Source organism: Saccostrea cucullata, unplaced genomic scaffold, assembly GCF_032062105.1.
Source record: "Saccostrea cucullata isolate Sc308-1 unplaced genomic scaffold, CSIRO_AGI_Scuc_v1 ctg2376, whole genome shotgun sequence".
Classification (NCBI taxonomy): domain Eukaryota; kingdom Metazoa; phylum Mollusca; class Bivalvia; order Ostreida; family Ostreidae; genus Saccostrea; species Saccostrea cuccullata.
Genome location: NW_026922236.1, coordinates 167,225 through 180,935, shown reverse-complemented (window position 1 = coordinate 180,935; position 13,711 = coordinate 167,225). Strand labels below are relative to the sequence as shown.

At 32.0% G+C, this 13,711-nt stretch overlaps 1 protein-coding gene across 1 annotated transcript; it reads right to left on the bottom strand.

Annotated features, from left to right (window-relative positions):
* Positions 1 to 859: 859 nt before the first annotated feature.
* Positions 860 to 13,389, bottom strand: LOC134261444 (uncharacterized). Its single transcript, XM_062743885.1, has 18 exons — positions 13,344 to 13,389; positions 13,060 to 13,229; positions 10,848 to 10,959; positions 9,894 to 10,144; positions 7,958 to 8,044; positions 7,510 to 7,854; positions 7,339 to 7,424; positions 5,622 to 5,694; positions 4,968 to 5,159; positions 4,606 to 4,811; positions 4,223 to 4,487; positions 3,685 to 3,837; positions 3,332 to 3,509; positions 2,678 to 2,868; positions 2,069 to 2,332; positions 1,275 to 1,398; positions 1,055 to 1,175; positions 860 to 956 (listed from the first exon to the last, which is right to left on the bottom strand). Exons 1-18 carry the CDS (start codon positions 13,387 to 13,389, stop codon positions 860 to 862), a joined length of 2,961 nt encoding a protein of 986 aa, XP_062599869.1.
* Positions 13,390 to 13,711: the final 322 nt, after the last annotated feature.

Below are 13,711 nucleotides of genomic sequence, written 5' to 3'. Positions count from 1 at the left end.
ATTGGTTACTCATAGGGATAAATTCTCTACTTTGCCCTGCAAGATGGCGGCTAAGGGGAATAACTTCCCAAAAACGTCATATGAAAATGATGTATTGAGATATCACTGAGATATTTGACATGTATTTAGGCACTATCTTTACACATATGCTGATATATAAATATTTTCCCACTGCCCGAGTCTATCTTAAGTTGAAGTTAATATATATAAGTTTGATGTGTTTTTTAACTTACCCAAATGAATTTTACAAAAAAGAAAAGAGCTGTCTTTTCTAGGACAAGATCAATTTTGGACTCAGACCTAATTGAATGACACACCTTATAACACTATAAAACAAAGACTTTAATATGTTTCAAATGAAAATAGCAATCAAAATATATCAGTCTCCAAAAGGATAAATATATCTGTACTCAGTGACAATTATTGCTCGCAATCAATTCAACAAAACCATTGACAAAATATATGCATAATTTTTTTAATTTGTATACTATATGAAACATTTCAAAGATTTTTTCAGAGAAAAAAGTTTTAAGAGAAAATAAAACCAGAAAAAAAACTTAATTGTGTAGTTCATGTCAGTTTTCTTGATTAATATTTCAATGTCCCATTGAAGTAAGGGTGGAGTGATGCGTTAATTACAATAATAATATCTTGTTTTTTCTGTAAAATTACACGATATAGATGTAATAAAAGTTTTACAATATGCTGTAATATGTGCATTCATATATATGACAGTTTTTTTTTATTGTTACAAAACGGGATTTCAAAAAGAATCAATCATCAATTTATGGCACATTATAACCAATATATCATAATCGGAAATGGAGAACACTATAACAGTTTTCCTACTCTTTCTGCATTAAAAGTTCCCTCTGTTGTCAAAGGACAAATTTAATTTAGGTTTTCCTGTATCAATATTAGGTGTAGGGAAATTGGTTAAACCTGCAATAGTATTTCTGAAAATAAAAAAGAGAATAACAAATGTAGTTTTAACTAATTTCATTGTGATATTCCTTTATTAACAGTTACCGATGCAAATATTGAACGTTGTTACCTTTTCTTAATTTTTTTGACAGCAATGATGAAAGCAATGACCAAGATTACTGCAACACAGGTCATTGTCAAAGAAACAAGCGCAGTTTCATATCTGCCTTTGTCGAGGGAAGGTCTACATTCTATAGAAATAAAATAGTCAATTTATTTACTTTACTTTTATTTAAGCAGCTTACTCAATTTAAGCATTGTAATATCGATATATAAAACACATTGCTCGCCTTCTTTGGTTGCATTTAGTGTCCATGAAAACTTATTCTCACTAGAATCACAACCATAGCAATCGTTTGATCCAAACTCTGCATTGTCAGGCACACATTGGCCATTGATGAAACAGTATTTATCCTAAAGGCAAATAAAAGTACATATGTATTAAAGCAAAAATGCCTAGTATGTAAACATCGAGCAGAGACATTGGCATATTACAATAATAAATCTAGAAACCTACTATTTGTATGACTATATAACATATTCATTTTTTTTTTGCTAGAAGATTTATCCATTTCGTATGGTATATATATATATATATATATATATATATATATATATATATATATATATATATATATACAGTATATATATAAGAAATAAATAAATTAAGAATAAATGAGTATAATGTATTTATTATAAGTATATATTAAGAAAAAACTCGTTAAACTAAAAAGAAATTATAGACACAAAAAATATATGTTAACTTGATCGACTTTATTAGCTCTAGAGTTATAAATATTATCATCATTCTTGGTTAAATTGTAATTCAACTAAGCTAGGTAGAACAAACTGCTATTATAATTATTTAAGATTCGGCGATAAAACTTTGTTTCATGTAACTAAGAGGTCAGGTATCAAAGACCAAAATATTAAATATTGAAGAATCACATCTCCTAGAACGATGCGATATATACATGTTTAGTTTTAGTACTCTGGAAAAATAATAAGATGCCATAAAAAATTAATTTTGAAAATAACAGCTAACTCCAATCTTCAATTCTGAATAAAATGTTACAATGTTCACCTTTAAAGCAAATCTTAGGTGTCCAGACACATTAACCGTATCCTGACACGTAGAGTCTAAGATGTACATAAACTGACCAGAGCTGAAGTTGTTAGCATTGTTGCTTATTGAAATCATGTAACCTGTCACAAATGCTTCATGAGAATAACGAATGGATCTTTTGTGTTCATTAACTGGAACACGGCATCGGACCTCAGCGAGGGTATTATGTTTTGCTGGTATGATAACAGATTCGTGGAAAATTTTCATGTTAATTATGGAGGCCTGAAAAATCAAGAAAAAAATTTCTCTGACCCACTTTCTCTCTCCTCTCTCTCTCTCTCCCTCTCTCTCTCTCTCTCTCTCTCTCTCTCTCTCTCTCTCTCTCTCTCTCTCTCTCTCTCTCTCTCTCTCTCTCTCTCTCTCTCTCTCTCTCTCTCTCTCTCTCTCTCTCTCTCTCTCTCTCTCTCCAATTAACTCAGTCTTATCACAATTGTTAATTATTATCGTTCCCCATTTTTCCCATATTATCAGCCAATGAAATAATGTGCATTAATCTGACTTTTTTCGTCTTCAAATATAAAAAAAATGCTAGAGTTAAAAAAAACAGGTATATGATATCAGTCAAACCTGGAATTTAGTCATCTTGCATGTAAGATTTTCTCTGTCCAGGAACATGTCCCCTTCTACAACAGCTTCTTCACAATCTGCAACATCGCAGATACCTCCGCTTTGAGGGTTGATTGAGAAAACATCAGGTGGGATAGACAGATCTTGGGAACAGTCTGATCCGCCAAAAATGTCCTCACAATCACAAGTTCCTAAACAAACAGCATTTTGTCTAATTTTATAAAGGTGAAAGTGAAAATTTCATCTTGATGAGATTTTTGCCATTGCCAAACCATTGTTTAATATTTTTTTTTATCAAAAACTCTTCCTTGTTGACTCAAAACATTTGTTAGAAATGAATAAAATTGTAGAGTTGAAGATAGAATTCGCCTTATTCAACTTGACCTTATTGACTTCTTTAACTTAATCATTATTTCTATAAGAAATAAATGCTTTCATCCACTTGAGTAACATATTGATTTACAGGCAAAGACCAGCATAGCCTAGTTTATCTGAATCCTTTAAAGCACAATTGTGCAATTTAAACGTCTATTAATTTATAATAAGATTGAAAAACTATATGACAAATAAAAAAAATATATTATTGCCTAATCCCAAGAGTTAAATGTAAAAGGTTATTCTGGTGCATCTATGGTATCCTGCTCATTTTCTTACCATTATTACATATGCCATGACCACTGCATTCATTTGAACACATCATATTTTTAATATTTTCTACGATACGTTGTCCATCCTTTCCCTCTCTAAATGTGTTATTTTGATTTAATTCTTTCATACACAATGTCTTCAATCCTTCACGAGATGCAGGTGCCCAGAGAGTAGTATTCGTTAGCTGAAAGTAGGATATCTTTAGCTAAATTTATTGAATTCATATTTTCTGGAACAATATACGTAATACACTGCTTAATAGATGGATTGCCTTGAATAAATAAGCAATAAATGCATGTTTTGGATTGTTCAAGAATGAATTGACGGTTCATTTACATAGAGGGCTTCACTGTATATACCTGAATGTCTGCAATGCAATTTTGAATAGCATTTTCCGCATCCACATTTGGTACACTTCGGCAAGCCTGGAAACTTTTGGATGAATTCATATAGGTTTCGCAAAAATTTCTTGCCTCCTTCTCCGACATTGATCTGATCACTACTGCAGATCTCTTTAATGAAACGTAGAAGACAACTTTACATCAAGTTATAAAAATATATCACAAAACTTTCAAGGAATATCTTTAACTAATATCTTTAAAACCAATACAATCAGCACATATTTGCAACGCAATGTAGGGAACAGATATTCAGAATAGTACACGCATTATTCAGCGCTTTCTTTTGTTAAAGAAGCATTATGACTCACATAATTATAAACCTGAAAAATACCAAGCTTTTGGCAAACAAATAGTTGGTATCTTATTTGTCGACTTCGGTCAGTCGACGTCGAAGTTCAAAACTATTACAACAAAAATGCAAGTGATATATTGACGTAGCTGAAAGATCAAACTTAAGGTTAAATAAATGGATAAACATATAAAAGAATCTTCTTACCTTTGATCTCTGTCTTTGACTGAGGGTTTTTTTTGGTACGTAAGTAAAAACAGATCGTGCCGACCGTTTTCCTTTCTGAGTACAAGCATGACTTTTGACTGCTTCATCTGCTCTCGGACACGTGACATTATTCGAACATAGGACAGTATTACTCAGTTCAAATTTGATTTTTCGACATGTACAAATTCTCACAGATCCTTTCATATCACCGAGATTTTCAATATCAGACTTCAACATGTTGAATAGGCTGTTTTGATCTTTAACTCTACAAGCAGTATGAAAATATTTATGCTACATGAATCCGTTTTTTCTGGCTGTAACTTAAAACAAGGAAAACAGAAGAAATGTGAACTATCAAGTATATAACACAATGAAAAACTAACCTCCAAGATAGCGAGAAATTGTCTGGTCTGCGAACATCATGGGATTTGTGAGTGAAGTCATATAGTTTACCTGAACGTAATTGACTACACAAGCCTTTAGATACACCTTCATCAAATTTGGATGGAAATATGTTAACTTCAATTACATTCTCAGTCTGATATTTCCACAAACGCAATTGTACATACGTGCTTGTAGGAAAATAAATCTGAATGGTAATGGAAAATATTAATTATTTTTTTGATTTCTTAATTTCTTAAAAACTTCAACATTGCAAAAATATGTGATGCAAGAACATAATTTAACAATTGCTCCTTTACGTCAGTAATATAGTGTTGACAATTTATATAAACTATATACTCACAATATAATTAAAATCGTCTTGTTTGCGTACATCCAGGACATTATCGGCACAATTTTTGAATCCAAAAAAGTATTCATCATTCGGACATCTGTTAATAATATACACATCAGCAGCAGCACGCACAGCTACGCCACAGTTGCAAAATATACCAGGCCCAGTCACCTTGTTGCATGGAGTGAGTCTTGTTTGAACCTTCGATTTCAAGAAGTTTAGTTTTACAGTAACAAATTTCTATAGCTAAATGAATATAGTTCACTACATGCAATTATAGTTTCAAGCTTACGATTTAACAGATTCTAGTTTCACAATCTATATAAATTTAACTATAGTGACCTTTACATGTATGTGCCAGCATCTACTGTGACAAATATAATGACGATCTCATCCGAAAGACCGGTCTCCACTCAATGAAAATTTAAACTAATAAAATCAAAATGGCAAAAATTTAAAATAGATATCAAATTACTAGAAAATTAAAAAGATCCTGCAGACAAAAGATGTGTTTAATCATTAAATCCAGAAAAAAGAATAGTATTTTTTTTTATAATAGGATTTAATTATAGTTCCTTTAAAGACTCTTTGAAACAGGTCTAGCTTAAAGGGAGGAGGACTTACATGTAAACTCTTACATGTTTTAAAACTTGAAAATTGTACCTGCATTATATTGGCAAATCCGTCCAAACTTTCGTACATAATAAATGTTCCAGGATTTTGGTTATTATACGAGCTATAATAATTAAAAAAGATTATTGTTATAATTTTTATTTTTAAAAGAAAAGAGAAATTGGAAATGACTCATTCGCAAATAATTCTAAAGATAGAATTGAAGTAAAATGCTATTTATAAATCACTTTGTGAAGGACGAAGGCATCATAAGAACGAAGGCATCATAAGAATTTAAATGATTCATATTCTAGATTCCTTTTTGGATTGAAAAAAACATTTTATATATTAAATGGAAATAAGACAATAATAATTATCTAAATGAAAAAAATATAATTATACCCGAATTTTCTAAAGAAATGTCGTGCGTTGTTGTTTGTCATATCCGTCCGTCCCTCCGTTTGTCATACTTTTCTCCCTAAAACTTTTGCTTCGTTATACACAGCAGTAGCTTAAAGCCTAATCATCCTTGGGAAATTGTTGGTGGCGTTAAGTAGATGTATATTTAGACTTCGAAATTTTCATTTACAATTTGGGGTTCAAATGAGGGTCCAAAATGACTTTTCTTTATGAAAAAAGCCCGTATTCCCTGATCTCATCCTATATTTCACAGAGTATAGCCTGACCATATTTTCGTAGATGGCCAAGATTAGATGTGCAGTAAGGTTTTCAATTTCCATATTCAACCCTGGGGGCAAATAAGGTTCGAAAATGATGTTATATGAAAAATGCCACAGGTTCCCTGAACTCATTCTAATAATTTACACATTAGCCAAATCATCTTTCTGAAGATAGTTGGTGCTTTGTAGATGTACTGTAAGGTTTCGGAATTTTCATTTTCAGCCTTTGGGTCAAAGAGGGGTTAAAAAATAATAATAATCATTTTGTAAGTTCTATGGTGGATACAATGACTTTGTCAACAAACACATTTTATCATTAAGACAAATGCTGACTGAAGTTTTTCATACTAATTGTTAGTCCATTATTTATACACTGAATTAACAAAGGATTTTTCCGTTATTGCCTGATCATGACAAGTAGCACACGGCGGGTGTGACCGGTCAGCAGGGAATGCTCACTTCTACATGGCACCTTATCTCACCTTTGATGTTTAGGAGGTCCCTGTTTGCTCTGCTCCTATTTTGTATTGTTTTATGGACTTAGAGATTCAATACCGTTCGTTATTTCCATAACCTTCTTCAAAAAACGTCCCTTATATTTTACGATTTTTTTAAAATCATGATGATTTAGAAGATAATTCGTGTTTGTCTTGTGGATATTTGAAATGGTTTAATAATTTGCATTTTCATATGGAAGGCAAATAGGGGCAGGAAAAAGTGACCCTCCCAAACCCTGGGGTCAAGCTTTTTAGCTTTTTACAAACTTGAATCTACACACACTTCCTGAAAATGTTCCATGTGCTCCTGATTAGATAAATACTACAAGGAAAATGTGAGGTCAAAATAAAAGTAAAAGTCTAATTCAAAAAAAAAATATTGGTGTAAGTAATATTTTTAGCGGTATGCATCAGCATATGAAGTTTGAAAAAGAAATTAATTAATTAACTGTAGTAAAGTTTTGTTATGGTAACTAATGACGATTGAATCGATCAGAGAGGGTTATAATTAATCTGTAGGTTTTTTTCTCTACTTTTGTATGAATTATAAATACATGATACAAATATGTATTTAAATATAAACGAACTTACAGTCCATCAAAAGTCATCATATGAGGATCACTGTGTGAATAACACGACTTGCCTTTCCATTCTGTATTGTTATCTTTTATGTAAATCTGAATTATATAAACCATTTTTCTTCATTTTAAAACATAAAAATGAGTACTTTGTTAAAACTTGTTCAAATGTGTTAAATCTAACCTGTACTTCTTGTAGCATAACATTACTCCATATTTTATGAGATGGCATTGCTGTTGTATAAAACTGGATGTAATGTACTGGAGTAGCTTCATAATCAAGCGTTTTGTCTTCATTTCTTATTGTGAGGGATTGAATAGCATCCCATGACTCTCTTTCTATACCTACACCACAACTACCGATTCCTTTTATATCATTACAGCTGGAACGTTGGGGTGTTTTCGCCTCAACAGTCAATTTACAGGATATTACATCATCTTGGTAGAAAAAACAGCCAAAAGGCACTGTCAGCTGCATTCTTATTACACCCTCCTTTCCTCTTTGTACTATGATCGGTTCATTTAAAATCTGCAACTCATGTAATTAATTTTATTAAGACAAATATGAATTTTAAAGAAAATGTGAAAATTATTTTGGTTAACTATTTGTATCCGTCTAGGAAAAAATATACCTTTAATCCTGCAAAGAAATCCTCGCTCATTTTTGAAAGTGACCCATTGTCTCTGTCTCGAGTATGCAAAGAGTATTGGCAGCTTATCTATAAAAAGATTTAGTGAAATGAAAAGAGTGATTGGATAATGCATGTTAAGAATCAATTCAAATGAAGCTAATAAAAAATAGAATACTGTTTAAGTAATCATTTATGAATTAGAAAAATTCATGCGTTCCCAATTTCAGTCCACTGGCGCTGAATGAATTTTTATAAATATGTGGAGATATATTCCATACATTTGAACTAGGATTTTTTGTTTTGTGTGATTTTTTTTTCTTGTTTGTCTTTCTTGTTTCTTTACGTCAACTATGAAATTAAGAGGTAATTTGAATAGATGAATAATTTCCTGACGTCCTAGTATCTAATATACAAAAAAAGATTAAAAAAATAATTCACGGACAATATTCCGAGTCTCATTCAACAAAACATACAATATAATCATATTTGTCTTTAAAAAGAGTGATATTTATATTTCCATATGTTGTGTTCTTCTAGGTGATTACAAGGTATTTTATTTGATTAGAACAAATGTGAAAAGCTAGATGGCGTAGATTACTTAAAAAGTTTGCATCTCTTTTTCTTCATGAATCATAGAATAAAGCAGATTGACTTGTATTTTAGTCAATAGAATGATTTAATCAAATTTGAAGTACAATATTTTCTTTCTCTTCGACAACTTAATCCCACAGTTGTTTATTGAGTAAAAATTACTGAACGAAGACCAGTCGAGTGGATTAATGTTATTGTTTGCGAGAAATTCTTTACAAACCCTGGCTACATTGGTCGGCTTTTAAGACGCTGAAAATAAGACAGGCGAAGCGAGCATGCGCTAACGTAGTGTTGGCCAGCTCAAGTTAATGAAGAGGTAGAGCAGTGGCAATAATAAACAGATGAGACGATAAATAGACATATTTTAACGTGGCTCTCTTAGGGATCAATGTCATTGTCACAGTAGGTTGGAAACATTTCCAGGTCCTATCTGACAATTGTTAGACGCTCAATGAGGAAATAATCGAGAAATTGGTGCCATCCGTTGTTATATTTTTCCTACATATTCAAATTGAATGTAAAAGCCAGACCATATGGAACTATCGTCAAATGTACAATAATTCGAAGAAATGCATGTTTTCTGTAAATATGAATCGATTATAAATTGTTTAACGTCCAATTCAAGAACTTCATTAAAATAGAGACACCATCATATATTGGTTGAGGAATTTAAATTTGACAATTACTTGGCACTTAAGACCATTGATGATAGATAAAACATTCAAATATTTTTTTTCAGAAATCAGGAACATTTCTCACAGATTTGCATTTTAAATTGATAACCTGAATAATGTTTACCAAGTATATGGGAAAATTGTATGAGATTTTGTAAAGGTAAAAATTTGTGCAAAATTTTGTATGGAATTACATAAAAAGCAAAACAATTTCTCAAATCTAAGCACGAAGGAAAACCTACGATTTCTTTATATTTAAAGGATTAATTAATTATGTGTTTTCAAATCAAAATCAATCAAAAAATATATTTATCAATCCATGCATCAAATTTTTGTTTGTGTTAAGTACCCTTTAGCAGTTCTGGATCTTTATCGTACCAATGCCTTTCCTGACAAAAGACATTGATTATTAAAGGTTTCATACGAACGACCCACACTTCTCACTCCAAAGTGCTGAGTGCATGGCGAATTAACAGTTGTTACATAGTTTTACCCGTGTTTTCTTCTCTCTTATTTTGTTATGTTTAATGAACCTTTGAGCTCGAAAAATGTTTGTTGTCTTCACTTATTTAATCTTGACCGTGTTTATTTACAATATCAATTATTTTATTTTAAACCTCTTTAACCACTCGAGGGTATCTATATATATTACTTTGTAAAAAGAAACGTACCTTAATTCCTAATTTTTTAATGCCGTTATTTTCATAGAAATATCCAAATGATAAATTGCTCTTCAAAACAGTATCGCTCGTGTAACACAAACTTCCATCAATATACCAGTTGAATTGGAAAGAAGTATTATCATCACTTTTGCGTATTTCTTCAGACATGCATTTAAAAAACAGTGACTCGTAGAACAACGTTTCATCGTCCTTGTCCTGAACCTTCTTTAGGGCAAAACTTACTTTTGGGAGTTTTGGATCTGCATTAAAAAGTGATATATGAATAAGGTATTTTACCTATCTCCCTAGATATTAAGAATTCTTTTTAAAAGTATATTTAAGAAACTACTTATAGAGCATGATATAAAATCACTTGTCAAAGAAATTGATATAAATTTTCTATTCAATTCTCAATAAACATGTATCTTTCATTCCTGACATTGTCTCATCAGCGAATGTGTAAAATTTTGTTCTAAAATATACTTTGAAATATAATAACTGAAAATATTCTTGCAGTAAAATTAAATACAGCTAAAAATTTTAAGATATTGAATGTTACACTATGTAGATTTAAAAAAGTATCCTTCCACATCAATGAATATTTTAAACAGGTACATGTATTTTTATGTCTTTCGACCTTTCACATTCAAAGCAAGTTTGTCCCGTTTTGAATTCGCCAATTCAAGTACAGTTAAAAAAGATTTTAAAAAAATAAATTGTATTCTTTGCAAAAAGATTTAGTCCAAATAAGCTAATGTAAGGCAAAATGTGCGAAAATGAAACAGGGAAAAATTTCCTTTGAACAATAGCACCACATTCATCTTGTTTCTCAATGACAAATTTCAAATTGAAAAATGAAAACTATAGAAAAAGATATGCGATAAATAATTTTAACGTTACTGTTCTGACTTTTACATAAAAGCTGACAGTTGTCACATCTAAGGAGAGAGAAAAATAACATACCTGGTACACAATCTATTTTGAAGTTTCTTAGAGTTGAACAATCTGCGACCGTTACTTTGCAAATTTCAGATGATTTGCAGTCCAGACACTTCCTGTTTTTCATCCATGTACACTACGTTCCAAAAAATAATAAAATCACTGCAGTTTTTCATAATATATTATAATATGACTGATCAATTTTTATCTCTTTGATTGAAGGAGATCCTACACTGGATAAAAGATGTATCGTTATAATCACCGAACTTTTTATAAAAATATCCACATTAGACCAAAACAGATTGGGAAATTTCAACTTGATACACATTTATTTAGTTGCAGAAAGAAATTTCATTAGCACTTGACTTCCACTCATGGGAATAGAACAATAAGATACAAAGAATAAGAGAATGGTCGTGAAGAAGTGGGGGAAAGTTGCAGGAGCCCTCCGTTTGTTGAAAACTTTATATATATAAATTTCAGTGATACGCTTGATCACTGAAAACACAGGTTTTTGACCAGTTCCGAATAAGAAAAGAATTCGGGAGGGCTATAAATATAGGAGGCATTATTTTAAAATCTTCGTTTTTTTGTCAAGGTAGTTAAATAACTTGTGGAATTAGATATTCTTTTATAAAAGTTCAGCCTCCCCCCCCCGCCAAAAAATTCGCAAGTTATCATAGGTGTTCACTTTACCAGTTACGAATAAGCCGAGGGGTTCTGAATACCCCAGCGGTACCCATTCAATTAAACCCTGAATTAAGAATTATACGTCCGGCACATTATCCATTAATTGGCATACCTAAGGAAAGTTTAATCCATTGCTTATCAATAAGTTATTTGTATTTCCATAGGATAAAGGGAAACTAAGGGAACTGTGAACACTGTGCTCACTTTCATGATACCCAACGCCTCATGTATGATTATTATGACAAAGTCCATGTTTTTTTTCTCTCTGGGAGACCCGAAATAAGTGTCAGATCAAAAAAGTAAAATAAGAGATTACATGTAAATGGCACAATGTAATAGAGAATCTATGAAAGTGGAATGGAGGAATTGTGGATTAGAGATGGATATACCCTTTAATATTAGGAAGAATGGCAGAATTCATGCAATGCTTTGGGAGCCCAAATAATGTGCCAGATCAAAAAATAAGGTGTACTTTGTAACTATATAGCAAAGATTCTGTGCAAGCCTCATTTAATTTCATGCAGTGGTAGAAGAGGAGTTGTGGATAAGAAATGGGTACCCCAAAGCGAATCAGACGGACGGACAGTCGTACAGACGGATGGATTGACAAACATCCCATCATTATAAACCCCCTTCTTCTGCATTTCAAGCGGGAATATGATAAGTCACGTTTACTATGAAGAAAACAACGAAGAATGAATTTATAATAGTGTTTGAAATGGGTGTTGGGAACTAGTAAAATGACAACACGAAAATATTCCGATATCATCTTCCAGTGTTCTAAATATTTATTTTAAACGTTTAAAGCATTTGTTAGAGTACGTATCAAACTTACTTTTGATACGTAGAATTTTGTTTTATGTGAAAAATTGATGTCTCTACAATGTTTTTTCTGCAGACTTACGTGTCGCGGTGATTCAGATTTGACGCATTGTAAAAGTATGTCGACTCTTTCAAGTACAATGACAAAACCGAACTGACGGCAAAAAATAAAATCTTCGCATAATTCAAACACTCATAAATAAACCGTCTTACCATAAGTACACTGTATCACTATTCAATTCATTTTTACACCTTTGAATGTAATAATTATCACCTCTTAGATAAATAAATATACGGATCTGGTCAAAATTCGGAACTGGTCAAACGACTGCATGTATTTTAATATCCTACAAAACAATCCTGGAGAACTCTCCTCTTGGGGGGGGGGGGGGGGGGGGGTAGGTTAGACAAAGATTCCGTTTTTCAGAAAAGTTGTCTTTCTTTTATCCTAATGGTGTCGCTAGTTTTCTTTCTAAATCGATCCTTTAAACCGTGTCAGACGGGACAATTTTTAATGTCTAAACATGATTTAGTAACCTTTAAAGTGCATAATTAACCTTGACCTTGTGGAAATCTTTTACTCCTTTGGTGTCTTAATCATCATTTTGATCTCAAAATCCGCAATAATTGTGTATTATTGTTAAATATAAGCTTGCACGTTGTTTTTTTTTGTACTGTCCATAAAAGATTTATTGCAATGTTTTTATAGAAACAAATACCATACCACATCCGTTTTGGACTTTGTATACACAAGCCATTCGAGGACTTCTTCATGATGGCAGGTGTCTTCAAGGCACTCTTCATCAATATGATCGTCTCTTCGAACTCGTACTTTTCCAGTTTTAAGGAACGTGAACGCTCTATCTCTACTCAATTCTCTACCATGATGAAAACCTAAAATACCAATCAATCTCTTATTAATTCTACTCTCTCTCTCTCTCTCTCTCTCTCTCTCTCTCTCTCTCTCTCTCTCTCTCTCTCTCTCTCTAACATATCGTATTTACTTACGTTGTGATTCAGATACAACCATTTTTTCCTGCTGTCCTCTACACATTTTTACGCAAGGTCGGTTTTCTATATCAAGATTTTGAGTGCATGTTTGCTGGTCACTACAAGATCTTCTTCTTCTGTTTTCATAGCCTTCTCCGCAAGTGACATTGCATCTGCCCCATGGCGACCATGGACCAGTTTCAATAATTTCAGTGAAAATGTAGATGGTTGTATACGCCAAGACAATGAATCCGTATGTAAGAATCTTGAATATCATCGTAATTAATCAGAATTTTTGTAGAAGCTTAAATCTCTTCGGAGAGAGGGTTCATGCAGACTATGTATGACCGAAGATCCCAAGTTTACTACTTTAATGTTTATATTAT

Bases quoted from the DNA above. Each gene is read 5' to 3' on its own strand.
- LOC134261444 (XM_062743885.1), bottom strand. From the start codon at position 13,389: ATGTGTAGAGGACAGCAGGAAAAAATGGTTGTATCTGAATCACAAC. The intron at 4,812-4,967 runs GTGAGTATATAG...ATTACCATTCAG, and splicing joins AAGACGATTTTAATTATATT to ATTTATTTTCCTACAAGCAC. The intron at 3,510-3,684 runs GTATATACAGTG...TCCTACTTTCAG, and splicing joins ATTGCATTGCAGACATTCAG to CTAACGAATACTACTCTCTG.